The following is an 11056-nucleotide window of genomic DNA, read 5'->3' on the forward strand; positions in this document are numbered from 1 at the left end:
TAGCCTCCAGCTGTGTCTGTCCCATAAATAGCCTCCTGCTGTGTCTGTCCCATAAATAGCCTCCAGCTGTGTCTGTCCCATAAATAGCCTCCAGCTGTGTCTGTCCCATAAATAGCCTCCAGCTGTGTCTGTCCCATAAATAGCCTCCAGCTGTGTCTGTCCCATAAATAGCCTCCAGCTGTGTCTGTCCCATAAATAGCCTCCTGCTGTGTCTGTCCCATAAATAGCCTCCTGCTGTGTCTGTCCCATAAATAGCCTCCAGCTGTGTCTGTCCCATAAATAGCCTCCTGCTGTGTCTGTCCCATAAATAGCCTCCAGCTGTGTCTGTCCCATAAATAGCCTCCAGCTGTGTCTGTCCCATAAATAGCCTCCTGCTGTGTCTGTCCCATAAATAGCCTCCAGCTGTGTCTGTCCCATAAATAGCCTCCAGCTGTGTCTGTCCCATAAATAGCCTCCAGCTGTGTCTGTCCCATAAATAGCCTCCAGCTGTGTCTGTCCCATAAATAGCCTCCAGCTGTGTCTGTCCCATAAATAGCCTCCAGCTGTGTCTGTCCCATAAATAGCCTCCAGCTGTGTCTGTCCCATAAATAGCCTCCAGCTGTGTCTGTCCCATAAATAGCCTCCTGCTGTGTCTGTCCCATAAATAGCCTCCTGCTGTGTCTGTCCCATAAATAGCCTCCAGCTGTGTCTGTCCCATAAATAGCCTCCAGCTGTGTCTGTCCCATAAATAGCCTCCTGCTGTGTCTGTCCCATAAATAGCCTCCTGCTGTGTCTGTCCCATAAATAGCCTCCAGCTGTGTCTGTCCCATAAATAGCCTCCTGCTGTGTCTGTCCCATAAATAGCCTCCAGCTGTGTCTGTCCCATAAATAGCCTCCAGCTGTGTCTGTCCCATAAATAGCCTCCAGCTGTGTCTGTCCCATAAATAGCCTCCAGCTGTGTCTGTCCCATAAATAGCCTCCTGCTGTGTCTGTCCCATAAATAGCCTCCTGCTGTGTCTGTCCCGAGCTCACTGGCAGGGAACTGAGGGCCCAGAATATTTGATACAATGTTGCAAGTTTTTTTGTTGTTGTTGAGGACAGCCCTAGATCCAAGACACTGAGACATTGGTGTTAGATCAATACACTGAGACAATGGTGTTAGATCAATACACTGAGACAGTACACTGAAACATTGGTGTTAGATCAATACACTGAAACATTGGTGTTAGATCAATACACTGAAACATTGGTGTTAGATCAATACACTGAGACATTGGTGTTAGATCAATACACTGAGACAATGGTGTTAGATCAATACACTGAAACATTGGTGTTAGATCAATACACTGAAACATTGGTGTTAGATCAATACACTGAGACATTGGTGTTAGATCAAGACACTGAGACAATGGTGTTAGATCAGTACACTGAAACATTGGTGTTAGATCAATACACTGAAACATTGGTGTTAGATCAATACACTGAAACATTGGTGTTAGATCAATACACTGAAACATTGGTGTTAGATCCGAGGCGTGAGTATTAGAACCAACAAATTTTTTATGCACCAGGAAATATGTACTCCTGAGTGGCGCAGTGGTCTAAGGCACTGCATAGCAGTGCTAACTGTGCCACTAGAGATCCTGGTTCGAATCCAGACTCATGGGCGGCGCATAATTGGCCCAGCGTCGTCCAGGGTAGGGGAGGGAATGGCCGGCAGGGATGTAGCTCAGTTAATAGAGCATGGCGTTTGCAACGCCAGGGTTGTGGGTTCGATTCCCACGGGGGGCCAGTATAAAAAAATATGTATTCACTAACTGTAAGTCGCTGTAAGTTTTTTTTTTAATGTAATGTATATCCAACTGTTATTTTCTAACAGGTAATAAACACACTCTTATCTCTCTGTTGATGAGCAGGTCTGCAGTCGATCCCCCCCCATGGAGGGAAGTTGGAGATAGCCGGAATGGTGGTGGGGCAGTGGGCCGGGAACAAACCACTGCGTGGCAGAGGGGGGTTCAACATGCAGGTGGTGTCGGTCGGGGCAGGGAGAGGGTAAGACACTCTGCTGCTGCTCTTTAAATTAAACTGTCTCTATACTTACTTGAGTCTATAATATACATTTTTACTGATTGCTCTCTCTCTCTCTCTCTCTCTCTCTCTCTCTCTCTCTCTCTCTCTCTCTCTCTCTCTCTCTCTCTCTCTCTCTCTCTCTCTCTCTCTCTCTCTCTCTCTCTCTCTCTCTCTCTCTCTCTCTCTCTCTCTCTCTCTCTCTCTCTCTCTCTCTCTCTCTCCTCCCCCCCCCCCCCCCCCCCCCCCCCCCCCCAGAAGGGGTAAGGACATCCCAGTGAAAGGAGGGCGAGGAGGTAAAAAGGTAACTGCCAACAGAATAAAGGTCTGACATCACAATAAGGTCAAGCCATAGAATAAGCGGTGTCGTCACACTAAATGTAAAGACACCAGTTAGATGTAGCTTTAAATAAGCATTAAGTTTTCTCTCTCTCTCCTTCCCTCCAGACCTCACCCCCCCCCTCCACCAGCCCCCCCAAGTCCTCTGAGGGGGAGGGGCTTAACTCTGGGGGTGTGGCCCAGAAGCTGAACGGCAGCCCTGCAGCCTCTGCTATTGGCCAGCCTCTGGATTTGCCCCCACTGGCCCAGCCAACCCCGTGTGCCTTAGCCAGCAAAGACAACCAATCAGAGGAGGCCCCTTGTTGCCTTGACGGCTGTCCGTCAGACGGAATGTAATGAAGGAGTTGTGACTAGGCTTTCCCAGGATGCAACAGGGTGTTCTGAAAGTGCCGTCTGTGTTCCACTGCCTTCCCCTGTCTTTCTGTTAGCCCCGCCCACCAACACACCAACCAGGAAGTCAGAGAGGGGGAGGTGCTCTCCTCCATCAGTCGATTTGGTTGGTTGATGGATGTGTTCCGCTAGCCTTTCCCCCCCCTCTCTCTGCTTCTCCGTGTGATTGGTTTGGCAGAGCAGTAAGCCCCACCCCTTAATTTTGTCATGTGGTTTTATTTTAACGATGAGAGGTTTTTCTCCATGAGTCCATTTGTCTGTAAGCCCCGTCTCCACCCCATAACCCCTGACCCCTAAAGCCCCGCCCCCATGGCCCATCGCTATTGTAGCACCAGCACACTCTCTCATAATGTTCTAATGATCCCTCCCTAGTGTTAATATTGATAGTGAATCTACACTCCCCTACCAGGGTCCGCACGGTTAGACCTCTACTACGGTGTTTAGTAGTTGTAGTGTGTTTGACACTCCACACACACTAACGTTGACACTAAACTCCCACTGTTGGCTAGTCTGTTAGTTCCGGTGCCTGGGTTATTAAACTCCCACTGTTGGCTAGTCTGTTAGTTCCGGTGCCTGGGTTATTATTAGTGTGTAGAGGTTTAGTTGCCCAGCCGTGTTGAGACACCCTGACCACAGATGTAAGTTGTTGCCATAGGGACCTCATGGCGAGCAGTGTTCTGTGTGAGGTCAGGCTTTAGATGTGTCAGAGGAGGAAGAGAGGAGGAGGAGGATGATGACATACTAATGAATGAATGAACCACCGATGATGATCTATTAGCCTCTAACCTCCCAGAACGCTCACTTAGCGTGTTAGCATTGCCCCGCCAGACCAACTGTATTAGCTACGCTGCGTTGTGTTGCTAATCACCCTGCGCGTCAGTGTGTTAGCATAGCTTAGCCCAGACCCTTCAGTAGCATTTGCACCGCCGCACCGCTAATGCATTAGCATGCTAACGTAGCCCAAACCCTTGAATAACATTAGCACTTACGCTAATATTTTAGCGTGCTAACTTTGTCTAGCCCAGCTGCGTTGAGACCCCATGACCACAGATGTAATGCACCTTAACCTGACGCTCTTACCCTTATATTATATTACTGCATTATCCCCTATGCTCTGATTGTATATCCCAACGGGGAGCACTTACTAATGTAGGATTCATTATGATTATTGATGACCAGACAGTCTGTCTGAGAGGGTTCCCCTGTGACCTCTAGAGATCTACTTTAACATTAGACACCTTTAGAGACTCCTTTGTACGTTAATATGCCCCTGTTAAGAAGACCTGTTTTAAATGTGAACAGAGTGGTCTTCAGAAGAATCCCACTGGATCCCCTTATAGGTTGAAACCCAGTTAGGCCAAATTCGGTGCCAGATCCGGTTTTAGAGGTCTGAGTGCTGCCCCTCTGACTGGCACCAAGGCAGCGTCTCAAATGGCACCCTATTTCCTACGTGGTGCACTACTACTCCTGTTCATCAGAAGCAGTGCATTATGGGGGGTAGGTTGCCGTTATAGACAAGACCTGATGAAGTCCCAAAGCATAGACCCACACCAACCCTGTCAGCTGGCTGGCCAATCAGGACAGCACCGCCTCCCCAACACTGCCTGGTGATTGGTTAGCAGTCGCCACGGCGATAGCCCAGCGTTCTAAGCTCTTTAACCAACAGGAAGCACTTCCCCCAAACCACCTAGCCAATCAGCAGGGATTTGGGGCGGGAACACTTGAATGTTCTGCCCACAATCTAAAGATCCTAAATCGTTTTATCATTATGATAGAGGACAAAATAAGTATTCCCTTAATAGGTGTGCTCTGAGAGGAATCAGAGTATTGACTTTTTTTAATGTTAGTAGTTGTAGACCACAGAGCAGAGCAGTAGGATGGATCTGTCTGTCTCCTGGCCATCTATAGAAATAACATGGACTGAATCAACTCAACTAAACCAATGTCTGTAAGCGTACAGACATGGATGCTGCCCAAATGGCAGCTAGTCCTTCTACTGCACTACTTCTGGTCAGGCCCATAAGGCTGCCCCCATAGGGCTTTGGTCAAAGGCTGCCCCCATAGGGCTTTGGTCAAAGGCTGCCCCCATAGGGCTTTGGTCAAAGGCTGCCCCCATAGGGCTTTGGTCAAAAGTAGTGCACTATATAGGGAATTACATTTTACATTTTAGTGATTTATCAGACGCTCTTATCCAGAGCGACTTACAGTTAGTGAGTGCATACATTTTCATACTGGCCCCCCGTGGGAAACGAACCCACAACCCTGGCGTTGCAAGCGCCATGCTCTACCAACTGAGCTACAGGGGACTTGAAATGGCACACTATATGAACTCCTGACGAGGCAAGGCAACAGACGGAGACCATGTCAATGACTTGATGCTCCATCTATCTGATGGTGTTCCTTAGACATTGTTTCCCAAACTCGGACCTGGGGACGCCAAAGGGTTTTTGCCCTAGCACTACACAGCTCATTCAAATAATCAAAGCTTGATGATATGTTTTTTTGAATCAGTTGTGTGGTGCTAGGGCAAATACCAAAACTGGCACCCCTTGGGGTCCCCAGGGTTGGGTTTAAAGGATGCATCCTATTCCCTACATCCTATTCCCTACATCCTATTCCCTACATCCTATTCCCTACATCCTATTCCCTACATCCTATTCCCTACATCCTATTCCCTACATCCTATTCCCTACATCCTTACTGACTTGATCCTCTTTGTTCCTGTGAAGAACCTGCTGCTGATCTTCAGCATTATTGGGGATGGTTTTCCACCACAGGGCTCTTGTCAAAGTAGTACACTATGTAGGGAATAGGATGCTATTTGGGATACTGTCAAAGTGTTGATGTTTAAATCACTGAGCCCACCGTTACGATCTGTTACACTGAGACACAACAAACAAACGGCCGTTAACTTGTCAAACAACCACCAAATGAAAGCCAGTGTTTGATTGATGGCTGATTATTGGTAGGACTGTAGCTGAAGCATACAGAGTGTTGCTAGGAGTGTTGCTAGGAGTGTTGCTAGGAGTGTTGCTATGAGTGATGCTACTGTAGTCGTAGGACAGTATTGTACTAAGCTCTACAGGACTGTAGTTAACACACAAACAGGAAGGGTGACATTCTGTCTGCTAAATAGACCAGTTCCATCTACATAGACCCCACAGAGCGCAAAGTTGCCAAAGCAAACGTAACATCTAAATACACTTCAACCAAAATGAGTTTGGAACGCTGCGGCTCGAGACTCCATGGCGTGCAAAGTATTGCGGGACTGCTTACAAGCAAATCATCTCTGCCTTCTGATGGTTGTTGTAAAACGAGACTTTCGAGATGAATCCCACATGAAGTATTGGGAACAACAAGTATTTTAATCCAGTCATCTCAGGGCTATCTAGCAGACAGAGTTTAACCCTTAGACTGGCTAGAGAAGAGCCCCTCTGGTCATATAATACCCGACTAGACGACTACGACTCCGACATGCACATACAGTACGTATTCACAGGTTGCACCTCCGTCACTCGGTCGCATCATGCCATTAGACGACTACGACTCAGACATGCACATACAGTACGTATTCACAGGTTGCAGCTCCGTCACTCGGTCGCATCATGCCATTGTTGTGAACGTTCTCAAGACGTCCTCTATCTGTGGCGCCATAGTGATGCCCTAGAGTGGTGCCCTAGAGTGGTGCCCTAGAGTGGTGCCCTAGAGTGGTGATGCCCTAGAGTGGTGGGGCCCTAGAGTGGTGGTGCCCTAGAGTGGTGGTGCCCTAGAGTGGTGCCCTAGAGTGGTGATGCCCTAGAGTGGTGGTGCCCTAGAGTGGTGGTGCCCTAGAGTGGTGGTGCCCTAGAGTGGTGGTGCCCTAGAGTGGTGGTGCCCTAGAGTGGTGGTGCCCTAGAGTGGTGATGCCCTAGATTGGTGGTGCCCTAGAGTGGGGCCCTAGAGTGGTGGTGCCCTAGAGTGGTGGTGCCCTAGAGTGGTGGTGCCCTAGAGTGGTGATGCCCTAGAGTGGTGGTGCCCTAGAGTGGTGGTGCCCTAGAGTGGTGGTGCCCTAGAGTGGTGATGCCCTAGAGTGGTGGTGCCCTAGAGTGGGGCCCTAGAGTGGTGGTGCCCTAGAGTGGTGGTGCCCTAGAGTGGTGGTGCCCTAGAGTGGTGGTGCCCTAGAGTGGTGGTGCCCTAGAGTGGTGGTGCCCTAGAGTGGTGGTGCCCTAGAGTGGTGATGCCCTAGAGTGGTGGTGCCCTAGAGTGGTGGTGCCCTAGAGTGGTGGTGCCCTAGAGTGGTGGTGCCCTAGAGTGGTGGTGCCCTAGAGTGGTGGTGCCCTAGAGTGGTGGTGCCCTAGAGTGGTGATGAGCCCAGTCATTCTGGAGAGAGGCTAACTACTGTTTAGTCTAAATTACACTATAGTGCCTGGAAATACCATGACATTGCTAAAGTAGTCAAATATTTAGTAGGAAACAACTTTGCCAGCGTTATCATGTCGTCAAATTTACTTTAGACAGATGGCAATGTTGTCATAAGCTAGCAAAGTTTGTCAAAAAAATTATACAAAAATGGCCTCACCTCAATCTTAGCTAGCTAGCTAATGTTATACTGCATCTAAAGTCAATCTGGTGGGCTCCCCTCAATCTTAGCTAGCTAGCTAACGTTATTTACATTTTTTACATTTTAGTCATTTAGCAGACGCTCTTATCCAGAGCGACTTACAGGAGCAATTAGGGTTAAGTGCCTTGCTTAAGGGCACATCGACAGATTTTTCACCTAGTCAGCTTGGGGATTAGAACCAGCGACCTTTCGGTTACTGGCACAACGCTCTTACCCACTAAGCTACCTGCCGCCCATACTGAATCTAAAGTCAATCTGGTGACATCAAAATGATAATTTGCCTCCTTTTGAATATCATTGTATTTCCAAGCCACTGTAATGCACTTTTGATTAAATCGCTCATTGACGATACATTTAGTAGAATGCTCAGTCGGGCATCAGTTCAAACGAACGTTCAAAACAATATTGTGACGGAACATGCAAATAATGAATAATGCTTTAACCTTTCACATGACATTACTGTAGCACAATAAGATGATGGAGTACTGCAGGTCATGAGTATCGCTGTTCGGACAGGAGGAGGAGTGGGCCTACTTATGTTGCTCCACTAGCTGGCAAGATTACACACATCCCTGTCGACTCACTCCTAAGAATATTTACTCATTCACACAGTAAACACACATAAACAGTAGTTGTTACCAGACACCCTCTCTGTGTTTATGCAGAAGTGACGTAGTGTTGCTGTTCGCCGTCAGTTACTGTCTGTGGGTGAACTTGGTAACTCTCTTTAGTTACTGTTGTAGCGAGCTGCAGTCTGACATACACAGCCCTCTTGACTCGCTCGTAAGAATACTTGCGCACACACACACATTGATGTCATACCCAGAGTTAGACACTAGATAGTATGGATAAAGTCAACAGCATCATTACTCTCCCATTATCTGTGTCTGATCTTGTTTAATTAGATTTTATTGATCAGTGATTTTAATGCTTATTTTAATATTCCTCTATTCTCTCGCACCCATCTCTCTCTTCACCCGTCTCTCGCTCTTTCTCTCTTCCTCCCTCTGTCCCCCTCATTCGGTAGTTCCGCTTAAAGCAGCCCATAGAGTACACAGTCTGATACACATTTTCACCAACACACAATAATAGAGAAATTGATATTCCATCTTTCAATCAGTCCTTATCTGTCTCTCTATCAGTCCTTATCTGTCTCTATCAGTCCTTATCTGTCTCTATCAGTCCTTATCTGTCTCTCTATCAGTCCTTATCTGTCTCTCTATCAGTCCTTATCTGTCTCTATCAGTCCTTATCTGTCTCTATCTGTCTCTATCTGTCTCTATATCAGTCCTTATCTGTCTCTATCAGTCCTTATCTGTCTATCAGTCCTTATCTGTCTCTATCAGTCCTTATCTGTCTCTCTATCAGTCCTTATCTGTTTCTATCAGTCCTTATCTGTCTCTATCAGTCCTTATCTGTCTCTATCAGTCCTTATCTGTCTCTCTATCAGTCCTTATCTGTCTCTCTATCAGTCCTTATCTGTCTCTATCAGTCCTTATCTGTCTCTATCAGTCCTTATCTGTCTCTATCAGTCCTTATCTGTCTCTCTATCAGTCCTTATCTGTCTCTATCAGTCCTTATCTGTCTCTCTATCAGTCCTTATCTGTCTCTATCAGTCCTTATCTGTCTCTATCAGTCCTTATCTGTCTCTATCAGTCCTTATCTGTCTCTATCAGTCCTTATCTGTCTCTATCAGTCCTTATCTGTCTCTATCAGTCCTTATCTGTTTCTTCTAGGATCATTTATATTGGCTGTTTTCTGACCCTGCCCCTAACCACCCACACTAACAGTAAAGGTTATATTATTATTGATTATCAGTTTGTCTTTGTAAACTAGCCAGAGTCTGCAACAAAAAAAAAGTTTAAAAAAAGTTATTAAATTGTGCTTCAAACCTTTTTTTCTTACTGTTTTTAATGTCTCTTCTAACCCTTCTATCAAAGCAACCGTTAGTTCTGAGAGGCTTTAGCCAACCATAGAGATTTAAATTGGAACCATTTGCGATGATCCTTCTTGGTATTTGATATGCCATCAATCATTTTAAAGATCACTTCGTCGTTGTTACTATGTCAGTTAAGTATCGCCTGTCTAAAGTTTTTTAAATGATCATCGTATATTCTCGGATTATTAACGTCCCTTATAAAGATTTCATGGTCGACTCAAGTGAAGCTAAATTTTGCACAGAGTTGGAAGTCCCCCAAAAAACAATGGCCTATCATGAGAGTGATTCTATGATGACATCACAGCACGTGATTGGTTTACCCCTATAGAGTGGAGTTTTGTGATGAGTAGAACAGAGCTGTGTTGGTTACAGTAGGACTATTATAAGGTTTTGGTAAAAATACAATGTTTCAGTACATGTATGGATGTATAGCTACACTGACTGACTGAGTGGTCCAGACAAGATAGGCCTACAGGGAATAAAGGCTATTGATTGCATTCCAAATGTCACTCTATTCCTTATAATAGTGCTCTACTTTTGACCTTGTGTTGCAGGGAGGTTTCTATCATGCGCAGGTTTAATTTCTGAGACGCTATTGGTCCTGGTCAGGAGTAGTGCACTAGAAAGGGAATATAATGCCGTTTGGGATGCAGCCAGGGAGTGGAGATGGAGTGAGTGGTCAGTTCAGGTCACATGATGATGATATGACGCCATACAGGTGTCAGTCTGTGAGTCTGTACTAGTAAAATATACTGTACCAACACCTTCTGAAACACGTGTACTACATCATGTACTGTAAACTGTAAACCAGCAGTAATGTGTGTACTACATCATGTACTGTAAGCCACCCCCCCGCCCAAAACAACATCAGTGCATTAAAGGGTTAATCTTCGTCACTACTATTATTGCTGTTATAATTATGATCGGTATAATTTGTCATCGTTAGCTAAATGGAAGCACCAGAATGTTGTGGAGAGAGCCCTTTTATATTTGTCTGGCTGTGGAGGAAGTGATGTCACAAAGGTGGACCAGAACAGGAGAAGGGGAGGCTTGATGATGTAAAGATGGCGGTCGTGTTTGTACGGTTGGGAAACGACTTACTGTGCTGAAATAAAATTTATTCTTTTAGTAAAAAAAAAAGTACTACTGCCTGTTTTCTTTTTCTATTTGGGACCAGAAAGTAAGTGTGCAGTGGGAACACGATATGCAATCATGCACACACACACTGCAACAAGCCACACCTTTAGCTTTCCAGTGGTCCGGTTATTCTTATGCTGTTAGATTCTTATTATAATAAAAATATGCCATTTAGCAGACGCTTTTATCCAAAGCGACTTACAGTCAAACGTGCATACATTTTTTGTGTATGGGTGGTCCCGGGGATCGAACCCACTACCTTGGCGTTACAAGCGCCGTGCTCTACCAGCTGAGCTACAGAGGACAAATTAACCCAAACTACACTGCTCATTTTCGAATTAGCCACAGTGCAGTTGAATCTGATGCGCAGCATTACCCACTGCAAACTGGTCACATCGAACGAGACCACAAACTGCCTGCGGGGAAACCCACGTAATCTCGCATAGCCTGCCAACCGCACCCAGCGTGCATAGCCTGCCAACCGCACCCAGCGTGCATAGCCTGCCAACCGCACCCAGCGCTCCATTGCAGATTAGTGATGGGCATTCCGAGTCTTTTCGGTGAGCCGGCCCATTTGGCTCCCAAACGGCTCTTAGTTCAAAATG

At 46.4% G+C, this 11056-nt stretch overlaps 1 protein-coding gene across 1 annotated transcript in view; it reads left to right on the plus strand.

Moving 5' to 3' along the window:
- The window catches only part of LOC311148199 (constitutive coactivator of PPAR-gamma-like protein 2), a 64531-nt gene extending 59591 nt beyond the window's left edge, over positions 1-4940 (plus strand). The window contains exons 13-15 of the mRNA XM_084185079.1: positions 1896-2031; positions 2305-2350; positions 2494-4940. Of these exons, the coding sequence (XP_084041205.1) occupies positions 1896-2031; positions 2305-2350; positions 2494-2721 (410 nt within the window). The 3' untranslated portion in view covers positions 2722-4940. The remainder of the gene's footprint in view (positions 1-1895; positions 2032-2304; positions 2351-2493) is intronic.
- Positions 4941-11056: the final 6116 nt, after the last annotated feature.

The sequence above is a fragment of the Coregonus lavaretus genome, assembly GCF_964263955.1.
Source record: "Coregonus lavaretus genome assembly, chromosome: 20".
NCBI classification, from domain to species: Eukaryota; Metazoa; Chordata; class Actinopteri; order Salmoniformes; family Salmonidae; genus Coregonus; species Coregonus lavaretus.